This window comes from Rhamphochromis sp. 'chilingali' (genome assembly GCF_963969265.1).
Source record: "Rhamphochromis sp. 'chilingali' genome assembly, chromosome: 9".
Taxonomy (NCBI): Eukaryota; Metazoa; Chordata; class Actinopteri; order Cichliformes; family Cichlidae; genus Rhamphochromis; species Rhamphochromis sp. 'chilingali'.
In genome coordinates, this window is record NC_137936.1 from 34160513 (window position 1) to 34177826 (window position 17314).

General features: G+C 38.8%; 1 protein-coding gene across 2 annotated transcripts in view; it reads right to left on the minus strand.

Moving 5' to 3' along the window:
• eya2 (EYA transcriptional coactivator and phosphatase 2) overlaps positions 1-14375 on the minus strand; it is a 24367-nt gene extending 9992 nt beyond the window's left edge. The window contains exons 1-5 of one of the 2 annotated variants that reach the window (XM_080891534.1): positions 14103-14374; positions 5188-5268; positions 4944-4984; positions 3956-4068; positions 3009-3125 (exon numbers count right to left, since the gene is read on the minus strand). In XM_080891534.1, coding sequence (XP_080747660.1) covers positions 3009-3125; positions 3956-4058 — 220 coding nt within the window. In that variant the 5' untranslated portion in view covers positions 4059-4068; positions 4944-4984; positions 5188-5268; positions 14103-14374. Of the gene's footprint in view, positions 1-3008; positions 3126-3955; positions 4069-4943; positions 4985-5187; positions 5269-14102 lie in introns of both variants that reach the window. The other variant, XM_080891535.1, reaches the window with a different exon arrangement.
• Positions 14376-17314: the final 2939 nt, after the last annotated feature.

A 17314-nucleotide genomic window follows, 5' to 3' on the forward strand; every position in this document is an offset into this window, starting at 1 on the left:
ATATATTTCTAATTTTCATTCCATCCCTTTAGTTTAACCATTATCTTGATGTAGCTTTAAAAAAAAGCAAATTAAATTAACCCCCCCCCCCCCAAAAAAAAAAATAAAACAATAAAAAAATGCAATAATGCTGGCTATTAGCCAAAGAGGATCAAATGAACTTCTACTAACTGTGAAAAAAAAAAAGTATGTTGTGTGTGGTTCCTTAAAATGGGGATACTATTTCCTAACAACTTCATGTAAAACAGTTACATTTTCAGAATTTACAAACAGACAGTTATGCATGTTATGAACCGAAGAAGATGACAGTTGACAAATTTTGCAGTCTTTGCTAAACCAGCTGAGTTACAGGACAGTTGTAGTAACTGTAAAGTAAAAGAAAGAACATTTTTAAAAGCAGTTCGACCTTTTAATGTTCCCGTTTTAGAGAAACTAAAAGCCGTTTCTTGTTATGCAGCTTGTTATAGATGATTGTGTCTATTGCCATCTGCATTCATATGAAAAACAGATCAAATGACATGCCTACTATTTGTTTTATTTCCACCTGTACTGTTTATTGAATGGGTGGTTTTAAGCAATAAGTAATTCCATGGGATAGTTTGGAAGTTAATTAACAGACACTGCTAGCTTCCTAGCTTCCTATATGTAATTACCTTATGTTTACCCTTCATTGTTTCATAAGATCATTGCTCCTTCTTCACCATGACACAGTGCATGACAAACAGTAGAATAATGACTCAGTGGAAGAATCACAATGAAATGGTCTCAAATAACACAACAGCCTTTAGAGTGACTAAAGGAAAAATATAGGACGTCTCTGGAGTAAACACAAAAAGCTCCCATAGCCCCCATTTGGTTTGAGTTGTACACACAGTGTACAGTAAGTTTTTCTGAAGGCTCTTTGTGGTGTGTGTGTGTGTGTGTGTGTGTGTGTGTGTGTGTGTGTGTGTGTGTGTGTGTGTGTGTGTGTGTGTGTGTGTGTGTGTGTGCGCGCGCGTGTGTGTGTGTGTAGCTTGCGTATTGTGTGCAGTATAATGGATGACATGGAAACATTCTGAAATCCTACAAACATTTGGTTGTTGTGGCAGTTTATTACCGTTTGAAGTTTTCAGTTAATGATTTATGCATACAAATATTCAAACAACTGTATTTTGTTTGGAAACAGTGTCCTTCAAGCTTTAAGTACACTATGTTAAAAACTGTTTGTTGGTTCAAGGGTGATCTAACAAAGCACAGTCACTAAAGGCTTTGCAGTTTCTGAGAGGCTTCATCAAAAGTGTGTTTACAAGAATATTTACATTCCTGTGTAATGCCTCACATCTGAATATTCTCCTAAAAGAAAGTTATATGGAAAAAAAGATTTAACTTGTCTGTAAAGAGCTGACAAGCAATTGATCTGGAGTCAGTGGGTGAGTGGAGAAAGATAAAGCATGACATTCATATTGGATAACATTGGATTTTAAGCAGAGCACAAACTTAACCGTGTAAAAGACTAGCGATTCTTCTTCGAAGAGGAAGATTAGGGTAAATTAAAAAGCTGTGGAAACAACTACTCAGTCATCAGTCAGTTAGTCCAGCGGTCCCCAACCTTTTTTGCGCCACGGACCGGTTTATGCCCGACAATATTTTCACGGACCGGCCTTTAAGGTGTCGCGGATAAATACAACAAAATAAAACTAGTACCGGTACCGAAAAAAAAGAAGATTTATTCATAACACACGTGAAAAGACCCAGGAAAACCGAGTTAACGATAAAAACAATAACAAAATAACGCTGAAAACCGATAAAAACCCTGAAAACCATACATTTCACACCTGAGCCTCAACTCTCGCGGCCCGATACCAAACGACTCACGGACCGGTACCGGTCCGAGGCCCGGGGGTTGGGGACCGCTGAGTTAGTCCGTTAACTAACTGAAAGGAAAAGGATCTATCACCATGACTATTTTGGCAATAGAGTAAACTATAGTTATTCACAAACAATGAACTCTGCTTATTCACAACATGACAGTTTAGTGCTCATTTTAACTGCAGCCATGAACTTAGAAATGCTTGTGACAATGCAAGTTCCCAACATTAGATGGCTTTTAACCTTGTACAAAGTCTGTGTGGTGTCTGATTTTGTTGAAGTGAGAATAACACAAGGTAATTATCCTTGCTAGTGAGTAGTCATTTGGTATCCAACCTTACAGACACAAGAAGAAGAAAGGCAGTAAGATTCAGAAAGTACTGGGTTGTTATTCTGAAAAATATTCAATGCAAAATAACAGCATTTTAAAAGCACGTCCACTCATCGGTTTATTGCCCGAAATTGTTTCATCTTCTCCTTGTCGCTTTCATTCAGTGGAAAAAGCTCATGCTCTGTCTGCAATATTAAACCCATTCAACCCTCCGTAAAATGCCCCTTAACCTCTCCCCTCTCACACACAAGGTCAATTTCACGCTGGTTTCAAAGCCATAAAGTCGCACTGAGCAAGTCATGCTTTGGGCGCCGGACGACTGAGGAATGTGTACAGCACAGACACACACACTCAAGCACAAACACACACAGACCTGCACGGGCATAGCGCTGAACAGACTCACGAGTTCTACATCTTAGTCAAATCATTTGACTGCCAACAAGACCCTCTGCCTAGTTTTTGTTATCTCTACAATTCATATTTTTCCTCTATCCTCTCATTTTCTCTTCCTATCATCTACATGTTTTTTTGACTCCCTCTCCAGAGAAACTGACACAAGCGTTTGCATGCTGTGTTGTTGGTCTGAGTGGAGAAAAGGGGCCTGACCCCATGAAAAAGAGGAGGGGTGGGGAGACTTTTGACGCCAGGAGTCCAGACCGCAGCTAATGGAGAACAGGTGTGGCAGAGAGAGGAGAGGAGCTAGGGATGACGGCGAGTATGGATGCTCCATCCAGTAACGCAATATCAGAGATGCCTTATAAAAGGTCTGTGCTTTGTTGTGTGCGGTAGCGTGTCCTTAGTTTCAGTACATACAGTGTTTCAGACTAACCATGTGTATGAGAGTAGCTGTAGAGACTTTGACTTGATGGAGTACTGCTGAAGTTGGAGTAGCCCAGTAGTCCTGTCTGTCCTGGTGAGTGACTTAGGCCATCCTCAGTTTTAATATCTAAAATAACATTAAAAAACAGAAAATTAATGTTGCATTCAGGGCAAGACTAACCAACAATGCTGGAAGTTATTTTCATTATCAATTATACCAAACACGCTATTACTAGAGTTTCGATGTTGAAATCAGAAAACGGTTTGGTCTAATTCATGGTAATCAGTTGAGATAATTAAACCTACAGAACACAATGAGGTTGACTATCAAGGTTTGACATTTGAGTGTCTAGATTGGTCCATCTCTTGAAATCCATTTTCCTGAACAGAGCCTAGATTAACCATAATGCTAAAACAAGTGACAAGTGACGTGATCAGCTTGTTATAACGCAGTGTTCTGCTGGTAAGCCTGTGGTTCTGGCCTTCCTGGATGTTAGTTTGCTACATGCCACCCACTTCGACACATGTTCACCCCTTCAAAGGCAGCAGGCTAGAACAATGCACCTCACGACCTGCAAAAACTCCACAGAAACAGCTCTACGGACGAATCATTTGGCCCCTGATCCTTCCAAATCCTAGTCAAATCAACCAATCTGCGGGATGCCTAGAACAAACTGTTCCACTCAGCCCCAAACATCACAAGACGCAGCCAGAGAGCTAGTGTATATGCCCTGACTAATCGCAGCTGTTTTGACTTGAATGAGAAAGACCCACAAAATATTGTTTTAATGCTGTGGCTTATTGGTGTAAGTAAAATGGCAATTTATCTTCGTAGCACAATGCCCTGGTTTGTTGTGTACATTACAAAATGTTTGTTCCCCTAGTGTCCACCTCAAGTCACTGTTTTAGAATGTCATTGCCTTGTATATTCATAAAACCATGTTTGTTTGTACTTACTGTAAGATGGCATGCTGTAGCCCTGTGTGTGGTGCGTGTACGATGCGTATGGTCCTGCAGGTTGGAGCGCAGGGCTGTACTGAGTCTGTCCATATGCTGCCATGACAATGATCCTGGAAAGAGGAAGCTTTTGTTAGAGAGTTTGACTTCTCTGTTTTTGTCATGTTAGAAAGGGGAAGAATGGGTGGATGCCAGGAATCTTTGATAAAATTGAAAGATACGCATTGTTTTTTTTGTTTTGGTCTCTTTGCTTCGTCTGTTATTAAAAGCTTAAAAACTTAAACAAATCAAAATAAAAAAGTTAAATGAAAGGAAAGGTGAGCTATAGCAATTTCCGGAATCGCAAATTTAAATTTTTGTACTTTACCAGCATAGCTTAGCTTAACCCATAGACAAAAATAATCCTTATTTGTCTTAAACAGTTCAGATCCTCAGTTTATCCACGGGGCTAAAACAAGCTATTTTTGCTCCGATTTCCTTTTAGTGTAGGCCCCTTTAAACAAGCTTTCTTTTGATTGGCTGCCTCTTGCAAACATAAGATGGCTTGATCTTCTGTGCTCACAGCCGGAGCTGTGTGAACTGGTATTTTGAAGAGTCTGAAACCCATGTCTACAGTTCATTTGATCATACGCACGCTTTATATAATAAGGTAAAGACATCACAAAAATAGAAAGAGAAAACCACAACAATCGGATGATCCTTCATGAGCAAGCACTTGGTAACAGTGTGAAGGAAAAACTCCATTCTATCAGGACAAAACTTCAGCCAGAACCAGGCTCAAAGAGAGTTTAATAATAACTAATGATTATTTACAAAGTGGTGAATAAACAAGTAGAATGAAAAGAGGAGAGAAGGAGAAATACTCCTATGCAACATAACTATGGGAAAGTTCAGAGTCACCTGATCCAGTCCTAACTACAAGCTTTATCAAAAAGTTCTAATCTTAGTTCACTTTTAATTTTAGTGGCAAATGTCATTAAAAGAATACCTGAGGATGTGTAATGTCCTTGGATTAGATAATAAGAAGCCCTGTGAAATGAAGCAAGAGTGGACACAATTTAGAAAAAAGTTAGAAAAAAAAAACATGAGATCAACCAAGAAAAAGACAATGTCACTCAAAGAAATGGTTATAAACATATAAATAGTTATGATAAGATGTTTATTCACTATGTAACAAACCTCTCAGTAATTTCTCAGGCAGACTGCATGCCTTTGTAGTCTGGCTCTCTTACCTGCTCCTGTAGAGAGAGAGCTTAAACCTCTTTATCCTCTCACACTAGTGTTTGTCAGGTTTCTTTCAGTCGTCAACTATCCTGTGGAAACAATAGTGAATACATACCATCAGGACATAGTCATGCAGGTTACTGACATGCTTCAAGCCCTGTTGAAGCAAAACAAGCAGAAAAAAATATTTTATTCATGCAAACAGTTGAAAAGGTGAACAGGTTTAAAGAAAACAAAGACTCAGGGAGAGAGATTAAGCTAAATGTAGCATTGATGTGAAGCCATTGTCACAGTGACTTCAGACAGTCAAATAAGGGATCTGAAAATCAAATGAGGAGTTACAGAAACCAGGTACAACTGTTTCTAAGGTTGTGGTTTTTTTGCAAAGTAGCTTGCTTTAACCTTTCAGACTTACTCTCCTGCCTGACACCTGTGCCATGCAAATTGTGTGTTGCTACATAGGGAATAGTTCACAAACCAGTGGGGGTGGATAGGGTTTTCAACAGAAAGCTGTTAAACAGAATTTCTCATGTCTGTTGGCTGACATGGTGGGACAATAGAGCTGATGTGAGTAAACACGATGGCATGACAAAATAATGACATGAGGAGAGGAAAAATTTTGCAAGATATTTTTCCCTTGAGCTACAGTAGCTCTTTAATTTACTTGCTTCTCTTGAGTAAATTGAAGGTTTTTTTAGGGTCTACCTCACAATATAAAGCACCTTGAGGCGATTGTTGTTGTGATTTGGAGCTGTATAAATAAAACTGAATTGAATGCTGCAAATTAATATGAGAAATACGATAACATATTGCTTTATTGGATAGTGAAATCATTCTGAAATCACTCAATTAACCACAACCAGATCGATATGGCCTTTTTGATTTTCCTGTCAATTTACAGATAATTGGATATATCAGAGTAATGTGATATGAGAGTTGATTAGAAGATGTACAATTGATAGGTCCTACCTAATTGACAAAAGCAATAAAAATAAGAAAAAAGGATTCTGTAAAGTGGGCTGATGGTTAGACAAAATCTGCACATATAAATAAGTCAAAGGAGGAAGTTGAATGAGGTCAGTCTGCCCAACAGAACTCCTACTACAATGCTGGGAAAATGTCAAAATGCTATCTGTGTTACACATATCAGATCAAAATGAAGGGAAATCTTGATTTTGGAGCGTGCAATGATACTGATTCTGTGGTAATAGTTTTGAGAGGATGCACTAAGAAATGTCTTTACAAGTTTGCTGTGGAAGTACAGTTACAGTGCATCCTACTTCTTTGTAAAGAAGTAAAAGACAAACTGCCTGCCAAGTCTTATCGCCTGACATCAGGACAAACAGGAAAAAAATCCTGCAGCCATGTTCCCAAATGTTGCTGAAAACAATTTCTGAAGAATGAACTCTGCTAAAATGTTGATGTATGTGTGCGTATTGTCCCAGTAGCCAAGTAGATGTCAGAGCAGTGAAGAAAAGCGTGACTAAATGCTATGGTTGCCTGTCTTTGTTCCGCACAATCTTGTTCCTTTGTAAATATATGACTACATTTGCAATAACCTGAACATTTTATTAATATGATATGCTCTTTTTGTCTCCCCCTCTCTCTTTTTGCCTTAGGCCATTGCAATCTGGCAAAGCTGTAGCTAACTGCCTGACCTCCAACCTCACTGACAACACATTGACAGAGACAGATGACAGTGATGAATTATAAGAGAAACTAGGTTTCAGAGCAGCAGAGATATGACCGAGAAAGAAGACTGAAGTGGCAGAAGTTAAAGATTTACCGTTAGTGGCTTCACAAAATCACAGGCAAAATGCATTACTTACAAATAGCGCACTCTCAGCCACAAGGACTTACTAGATCCATTTGTAGGTCTATAGTATTGACCTTACCTTAAACATACATACATGCGAATGCAGGTTATTTCTTTTCCTTCTATTACAAACTTTTTTTTTCCAAGTAAATATGTTACAACCACAGCTTAAAAGCATAAAATTGTATCTGAATTATTTTCATCTCAATTTGAAATCTAAAAATCAGGCTTTGCAGTTTAGATGTAACCAGTAACCTTTGTTTAAGTCCTTGCAGCCTAATCTGACCCTTATCACAGGCAGACTGTGAAGCTCAGTATGATGACACTGATACTGCAGTGCAGAAGAAAAATAAGGGAAGTTCTGTTGTGCTTTGCATTTCCTAGTACTTTCCAGGGAGTAAAACAAAAAGCAACGTCTGTTCAGAGTCCTCTTGACTTTAGTTGTAACAGTCCTGTATACATACACCCACACAGACACACACATGCATGTACACGCAAACACAAAAACTGTATGAAAGCCAAGGCACTTCCTGGTTCAGGTTGAGGCCTGGGATGAGGGCGGCCAAGGCCATGGGAACCACAGGACACCGGAGGGAAGATGAGCGGCGCTCAACAGAGATGTGGAAGGCCAAGAACTGAAACCGAAGCTAAAACAAACCCAGCAATGCTACAGGGGGCTGCGAGGCCACAAGGTCTGTCTCACCAGCTTCACCTGGGTCTCAGAGTTCTGCTAGACCTCGGCTTATTTCACGGGTATCAAATTCTAGCCTTTGTGGAGTGTATTGTGCTTTAGGTTGGAATGTCATTTGGGAAAATAAAAGGAAAACATCTGTTTATGCAGATTTACCTTTTATTAAGTAAAGCCACAGATTTGACTCACACTAAGCCAACTTATACCTGTACATAATAAACTAGGTTCGGTTATTAAGGTGTTGTCATGTTCAAGAAACTGGTTTCTATGACATGTTATCACATCTGGACAAAAATCAACAAAAAACAAACAAGCAAAAAAAAAAAAACCTACTAGTAAAGTTTGGTATTTTAACTAGGTGACCTCACCAGATGCTGTAGCTGGTGGCAATTTCCAATGCAGGGTGTGTTCCCTATCTTATTTACATTTGTCAGACATTTAGGTAACCAGTGTCTGCCTGGTGTTGACAGTGTAAATATGTTTGCATATGTCTGGCTCTCTGAGTCTTGATATGACTTTATAGTAAGAGTCTGGTTACAGCCTGAGGTGACCCACGGATGGTCTGACCTTTATTATTGGTTTTCAATCATAAGTTTGAAAAGGTAATTTGGTGGTCTCTGGTCATGCCATATGGAACCCCACCTGGAGCCCTCAATTTGTACAGTCCACATAAGTGCCTGGGGGAATTTGGGGGGCTGTTTCGCTGTTGCACACAAACCTCTCTCTCAGCTGCTGATAAAAGACATTGAACAAGGTCCCACTATTTGGATTTATGTCAATGTTTTGGGGAGGAACTTGATGCCATCTGCCAACCACTGCCCCGTTTAAACATTTTCGGCACACAACTCAGAGTTCAACAGACTACAGAAAACAGGAAAATATATGGATATTTATGTTCAGAACTTTTTTTGTATATTTAATAATAAAAAAAAAAACCCTACATCCATCCACAAGTAAAAACAAAGCCAACAGTTCCAAATCTAAATGAACACAAGATGATTTAGTACACATGTGGGAAAACATTGTTGTTTTTCCTGACATTTTCATGATGTTTTTTTTCTTTTGGTATTATGATGATAAAAAGCCCTTTCAGAGCCTGCAAACTCTGTCCAGTAATGCTGGAAAATCTTTCAGTAAACAGAGCGCAAACTTCATGCAAATCTGCAACTTTCCATCCAGGGACTGAGCCTGGTCTGGCACTTATTTTCTTTATCAATTATGTCCGCTGATTATTTTCCTAAGTAAACATGTGCACTAAATGTTCTAAAATATGCACATCTTTGAATTGCTTGCTTTGTCTCATAATTTACATTTACATATGTTTTTTTTGTCCAAGTTTCCAATTTTCAAAAGAGATAAGCTGTAACATAGTGTTATTGTTTCATTGGAAGAAAACATGGATATTAAAATATTAGTAAATTACTTTAGCACCCCATTTTTATGCTCATTTTCTATATGTGATTTGCTACCGCTGACTGTTATTGCTATAACTACATGATTAAAGCAATGGCTACTCACAAAAAACACTCCATCAGCAACGGTTTAATTGTAACACTTGGAAAAACCATACAGAAATGTTTTTGTTGACTCCATACAAAGTTTGATATTTGCTAACACTACAAAAAACAAAGACACGTGCGCAAGATAGTTCCACGTGTTGCAGTAGAAATGGTCCTGTCACTCCCCAATCCCTCCCTTCTTACCCCAACTTATCTACAATATTTACAATATCAACAAAAAAACCTTAACTTCCGTAACCACTTTAAGACATAAAGTTTTATCTCATCTTACAAACACAAATGATTAAAATAAAGACTCTATTGATTAGCTCAGCTTTTTTCTGTCTCCTTTTTTTCTTGAGATAACAAAACAGACACAAACGAATACAACTGAATGGTGACGCTATTCAAGTATGTTCATTTAAAACTGATATAGACAGGGAACTCCTTTGAAGGAAACAGAAGTGATTCTGCAAGCGGCTTCAATTAACCTCTGGCAGCAGTGAACCTGTTGTCAACTCTGTGTACACTCTGTAACTTTACCTTCAAGACTTGGTGTTCTGTCTTTTTCACTTGACTAACTCCAACAACAGCACTGCTTGAATGTCAGCAGCCCACTCCGTCTCTTGGTAATCAAAGCTTTTTTATTCGACACTACTGCCACCTTTATCCCGATTTCTCAAACACGCGCTCTTTCCTCCGTTCTACATTTCTGCTCATTTCAGCTTGCATTTGTTTCTTTGCAAACTCGATTCCCTCCCTGTGTTCAAGGGACAACACTTATAATATCCCTTAAAATTTCCCCCTGTAATATTGCCAAACCCAAGAAGGACCACCTACGCCAAAACAAGTGCCCCGGGACAGGGGTCAGAGAGGGGGACAGCTGGCAGACCTCCCAGCAGCCTAGAGGAGTGGGTGTGGGTTGGAGAACTGGGCTGACCCCAGTCAGATGGTGGTCTGGCTCCCAGGTAAAAAAACATCTGGTCTGGTGATGGGAGGGCGGCTGTGCATGCGCTCATGAATTTAAAAGTGACACACGCCTGACTGCATGAGTGCTCCTGCCTTCTCTAATGAACTCATAGACACACACTAAAGTACACACACTCTCAGACTTGCTGCTTTATTAGTCATTAGGTTTACCCTCGATCGTCTCCTTAGCACATGATGGCAAGTGGCTGCCTTAGCCGCTAACAGCTGGCCAGACAGAACTCAGCAGTAGCTGAATCTCAAAGGTGCTACGGACAGACCGAGGTCCAATTACTTCTTTACTGGTAAATTTACTGTGCAAGTGTGTGTCTGAGAGAGACGAAGAAAGCAAGAAACAAAAATGGAGATAAGAATGCCAGAAAAAATAAGACATTATCAAATATGAATTCAAACTCAGTGACAGACTGGCAACCTCATACTGTGGCAGCTGGGATAGGCTCCAGTCCCTTGCGAGCCTGAATTGAATAAGTGGAAGAAAATAGGTGGATGGATGGGTGACTTAGACTAACAGATGGAAAAATTGTAAAAAAAAAAACCAAACAAACAAAAAAAACAAGCAAACCCCCAAAACATTATATTATATGAGGAAAAAGTAATGCTGAAAAAAAAAAAGAAATTCCTACACCTAAAAAAAAATATTCTACTGAAAACCAAGAAATATTAAATTCTCTTTTGGAAAGTGCTCACACATTAACCCCCCGCCCCAAGAAAAAAATGGTCACAGTAGGTTTTGTTGCAATGTGTGTGGCTTCACTATTCAAGATGAGATAAGGAGATAGCCAGAAAGACAGCTGTTGTCTGCTGACAGCCCAGAGTTTATTACACATACCCAGACCTACACACACATCACCACAAGGACTCGCCGGGAGCTTTCTGGGCCTTAAGGGAATTAAATATGGGGGAGAGAATGGCAGGAAAGCAGGAGGCATTAAGAAGGAGGCCTCATAACTTTGGAGTGGTTCAAGAAGTAACAGAAACACGTTTTCTGCCCTGACTTTTTGCTAAACCAAACACATTGACAGTAATGTGCAGTTTTTAATAATTTAAAATTATTATCTAAATGATGTTCGACTGTCAGCTTTTATGTTGTGAGACTATAAATAAAGAAGTCTAGTAAAAAAAATCTAATATAAAATCTAAACATTAATCCCCCTCCCCCCAAAAAAACAACAACAAAAAACTTGCTGTTGAGTTGTTTTGGGACATTTAAACTTTTCCTTATTTCCTTAACATTTTACCTGATTGGTTGCAGGCTTCTCGGGTTATGAGCAAAGAATATAAACTACATTTAAAAAAAAAAAAAAAAAACAGTATATTTAAAATAAAAAGACAGAGCAAAAACAAGCAATCACACTGACGTACACTGGTCATATAAATGCAGCCGTTATGACTTTGACCTTGTGTGCTTGTTTGTAAGTCAGGATTAAACTGGCTGTATCACTTGACTATTGTGTCCCTGTGACTGTTAAAAAGACAGGATAAACTACTGCCTAGGAAATACTTGTGACCTTGACAAACACCAAGTGCAATATTAGAGAATTTAGACAAAGACAACATGCCACTATGTGGACAAATTTGGTCTGTACGCCACACTTAATGAAGCACAACGAGAAGATGTCAAGTTGTGTGTCTAAGAGTTTGATAATAAGCTGACTAAACGGCTAAAAAAAATATTTGGTTCTGCACCAAATACAAACGCACTCATTTTAGTGCAGCAAATTAGAAAGCTTTGCAATGACACAGAGAAGTCTGGTTCTAACACTGCTGTAGCCTTAAATTCATGTCATTAAAGCTGCTTGACTCCCAGTGAGAGTGAGAGAGAGAAGAGAGAGGCTGAGGAGAAAGGGACAAACAGAAGCCATAAGACATCAAGAGCTGCACAGCTGTGAAGAAATATCATAAAATCGGTGCCGATAAAGTCAGGAAGAGCAGAGCTTCCTATGAAAATATTTATCATTCCAGAAACGTTTGGCTACAGAGGGGTTTGGAATTAATTTGTGTTTTCTTAAGAGGGGGTGCCTTCAGTTCAGGATGGGGAATTCTCTACAACTCGGGACTTTTCGGGTTCCTGCTTATTCACAATTTATTAGAGCTAGTAATAAGAACCATGAAGTCTGAGGAAACAGGGAGAAGAGAAAGAGGCAGAGGGAGAAAGACTGTGAGGGGCTCGGGTCAGCTATAGAGAAGAAATCCATTTCGTTGCCCTGTACCTGTGCATGTGCAATGACAATAAAGTTGAATTCTATTCTATTCTATTCTATTCTAATGTTATTAGGAGACACACCACAGTGTTAAATCAAACATGCTCGAGCACAAACGTTGTGAAGGTGGTTTGAGCCAGCATCCCTGTCGCCTCCATCAGACCCCTGGATATTTATGGAGATTGAAATAGAGGTAGCAGGAGATTCTAACATATGGACGGTTGGGGATCTGAATTTCACACACCAACTATCTAAAGTAAGACTCCCGCTTTGGAACAGAGACAACTGAGAGTAAGTGGCAGGCGAGAGATATGCCAACTAGGGCTTTATAAAATTCAGAGTGCTGGTATATAAGGAACATATTTTCATGTCCCACTTATATTAAAAAAAGATCTCTGCAAACAAACATGTAATTGTTTAACTTATTAAAGTTTAAATGTACATTTTTAAAAATATTTCCTAATTAATATATATATATGTTTTATCTATATATCATGGCAAAAGTCTACTAGAAATCCAAGACAATGCAATGTCAGAATTTTTTCATGTCAATACATTTACTATGTAAATGCTAAAACCAGAGGACCCCATTACTCATTACTCTTCCAACCCTGTAACCGATAGAAATGTTTAAAAGTAATTTGAATGACTGGCAAAACAGTAGAGCGAGTTTTCTAGTCTGGAGCAATGAAGGAGTCCTTGACAAATATGAATACCAGTCTTTGAAAAACGCTAACGGGGAGGCTCCCCTAATTTACTCATTGAGGGTCATTGCGTGGCTGCTACACGGGTGGCAGTGATTTGGGTGTAATCTTCTGTACTTATAGGCCCGAGCAAAAATTAGTCCACGGACTCAAAGCCCACCAAGAAAAACAAAAGGAGCTCAATCTAAAGAGAAGGCACCTCACACACTTCTGCCCCAGTTTTTTTAATGGCTTGACAAGACACAAAATAACCGTTTTGCTGATGGTGATTTTCTACTGCTGGGAATTATTTTTAAGAATTATAGTTAAATGCTTAATCAGAATGTACTATTCTCAGCCCATAGGATTTTTAAAATACCCTGAAACAAACAAACAAACAAAAACAAAACTAACCAGTTTTACTTGTATATGGCGCGGAATTTTTCCGCTTTAGAAAACATTTGTCCCTACACAAATAGGAATGGTGCCAAGTACTGTTTGTATCACGGCTTTGAAGATTCCTATAATTATACATTACATTTGGGCTGTCTTATTTTTAAAAATCAAATTATAAAACAATATATAAAAACAAACATTTTAACAATACCAATAATACCGTCATTATATTACCCTAATTGTGTAATCATAATAATAATTATTATAATTTTAAAATAGCCAAACGAGGAAAAAAAATATAATAGTGTAGCTGAAATATTATGCCGTAAATTTACTTTAGTATACACTTTTCACTGATACGGTTTGAAAAAAAAAAAGGGGGGGGGGGGGGGGGGGGGAAGAAAAACTCTCTTAACGGGACAAATTATGCTTTCTGTAATATTTATCTCAAAAGCTCTCAGTCAGACTTGGAAGTATCAGGAAATACATAAAAATTCGCAGCGAAACAGATGAGCATCAAACTCTGCGGATTGTTTGGTTTAAATCAGTAAATCCATGAAGTGATATATGTAATGATATGATGCCTTATTGTATAAATAAATAAATAAATAAATAAATAAAAGACAGTAAACAAGGTATATCAAACTTACCATAATTCAGAATAAGGCATATGCAGGAAAAATCCGATTACCGATCAGAGCCTCTCCATGCCCAGGAGAGAGCCCGCAGGTCTTTCCCCCAAGTGTCCCAGGAAATCAGTGACAACACGCTCCTGTTGACTCGGAGCTCCTGAGATACGGAGGAAGAAAAAGCGGACGCTTTAAATCGAGGGTCTCTAGGTGACAGCTTTCTGTAGACACTGACTCGCATCGATCTCTCTTCTCGCACTCTGCAGCTTCAGGAGCGTGTTTGCTTTCCCGGCGGTGGGGAAGCGGTGTTAAGTAAATGAGCGAAGATTCCTGGTTCCTCCTCCTCCTCCTACTACTACCGAAGAAGTGCGTGCGCGCTGCACACAGCCTGAACGCGTGTGTTTGTGTGTGTGCGTGCGCGCCCCCCATGTCTCAGCCACTCCTCGTTTATGCCCTCAGCAGAAGTGCCTCACTTCTCGCCTATCTTTAAATCTTTGTTTAGTCAAAGGCTCTTCACCGCCTGTGTTTACACAACGACGCTGAAACTACTGAGGGAGACACGCTGATGCTGAGGACTCAACGTCTGCACTCCAGATATGAAGAGTTTCCTTAGCTTGTGGTAAATAACTCCTGGGCATTGACAAACTTATCAAGCAGTAGTTATCTTTAGTGTGTGTGTGTGTGTGTGTGTGTGTGTGTGTGTGTGTGTGTGTGTGTGTGTGTGTGTGTGTGTGTGTGTGTGTGTGTGTAGCTTACTTTAAAGATAACATAGAGCTGAGATGAAATGATTTTTTACTTTGGTTTAATTTGATATTACTCAGCTTTTATAAGCGGGGGTCTTTTTATTATTCATTATATGTGCACACTGGATAAAGTACATAAAACATCATTAAAGAAACTTGAAATCCAAAATTTTAATGTGCATTACTCGGAGAATACCAGTATTAGAATAAATTCTCCCCAACCTCTAAATGCCTAAGAAAAGTACAGACCTTTGCCAGCTGTACTTTCCATTAATGAATTATATCATACATGATACAAGAAAATAAAAATGTCTTTCAAATAACTCCTTCATTTGTCACACATTTATTATGTGTGTAATCTATCCGTTTTTTAAACCTCAAACAATCATTCACTTAAAAATAAACAATCAAAGAAAAAGAAAAGTCATAACCCTAACATTTGCATGCAGCCATTTAGACTGCTCACACTGTATTGGGTCTAGTCATGTATCTGAAAAGTCAAAGATCATTCAAGGTTATCCAAACAGGTCATGTGGATGTGCAGTTCTAACAACACCTGCTGAATGAAATGAATCTAACATGTCTTGTCGGTCTGATTGCAGCCCTCACTTCCAGTGAGTTCCCGTGAATCTGAGGAAGCACAGTGCAGTTGTTTCATCCTCAGCTTGTCTTTTGTTTAATATGATGAGAATATTTGTGTTTGTGCCCACGTTATGTGTGTCCACCTTGTGAGCCATTGTCTCTGTGTATATTCTGTAACATGAGGACTTCTGGGTCGGAGCTGGGAGCCATGACTCAGGAGGAAACAGGTTCTCCTGAGCATGGACAACAGGATGCGCTCACTGACACCATCTCCAAACCCGCAGACATGGATACGTAAGGACTCCTGGGGGGAGATTTGTACTACTTTACATCTGGGCTAATACTGACATCACTGACCTTTCCAAATAAAAGAATGGAACAACCTTTAGGGTAATACTTTTTGTTAAAATAGAGGGGAGAGAATGGCAAGAAAGCAGAAGACATTTAGAAGAAGTGGTTCAAAAGTAACAGAGACACGTTTTTTATCCTGACTTTTTGCTTAACCAAACACATTCATAGAAACGTGCAGTTTTATATGTAAACCTCAAAGGTCATTCAGCTTGCCACATATATACACGTTTCATTAAAAAAACTGGCCTGGTTTAAAATATTTTTTCTGACACAATGTAAAATAATGGAGAACAAAAAAAAAAACCAAAAACTGAAGACCAATGTATTATTTTCCAAAATTAAAAGGGGATTTTCATCCTCACTGTGTCGTTTTTCTGTTTTAATATTATCTGTACTTTATTTCCTCAGTCAGGCTGTTTTTTTCTGGGTCGTTAAATAAAGCATGAGTCTGAACCTGTTGCACTTGGCAGTTATAGAATAGGAGTGATAGTGAAAGCAATAATAAAGGAAAACATATTGGCTGTGAAGATGATTTATGAACTTTGCAAAACATACTGCAAGACTTGAAGCACTCACAGCGCATACTGGCCTACTGAGGCTTCTGTCACTGGAGAAACTGGTATCTCCGCCTTGTCTGATGAGTGATGACAGTAATGAGTCTATAGGGAAATGCTTGGTTTTTGCTAGTAAAAGACTATAGAAAATGTCACAGTAACTACTTAAATCTTGTTTTTTGAAATATTTATATTTTATGACAATGTTCAGTACTAACAAGATTTGAGATGTAGCAGTACAGAAAGTCAGGGAGGCTATTCCCTTGTTTCCGTGTCTGGGACCGACACGTGTTATCCCCAAAGTGTGTTAGAGTCGCACAAGAATGTATTTAGTAGGAGGAAGTCCCTTGTGTTAGCTAAACATTCCATATGTTAAAGCGTCAGTCTACTGCACAGTGTTTGTTTCACAAACTTTGGATATGCACATTTAAAAGAGCTTTGTAGATCTCAAAAGCATTCTACTTTCTGTGTGAAATGATAAATCATATGCTTTGACACATTTAGGTAAAATTATTGTCAGAATTAAATAAAAAAATATTAAACATTTCTGAAATGTTGATGTGTACCAGAATTCATTTTAAACATCACATCTGTACAAAGAAAAACAGAAATCTTTAACTATTAGCAACTTTTTAATTTGTCGCTTTAAATTTCAATACTCGTGAACATCTATGTTTTAAGTGCTGTGTTAATGGCCCCTAGAAACACCTTGAAGCTGACACTGTTCTCCTTGTAATCCTTTATGATGGTATCATTTCAGTGCCATGGAGTCAAGGAAAAATACCTAGATCTACATTGTGATATTACAAAGCAGAGGTACAAAACGACAATAGCTCTGGAAAGTACTGTGATGCAGACATGACGACCTAGTCTGCCAATTGTTCAAGCAAGAGGCAGGCAGGCCAACTGCTTTCTTCAACTCCAGTGTGTGGTGAAGAAATAAAAGCTGCCATTGTCTCTGTCTTCCTGTGATTCCTCAGCCAGCTGTCTTTCGATCTGCTGA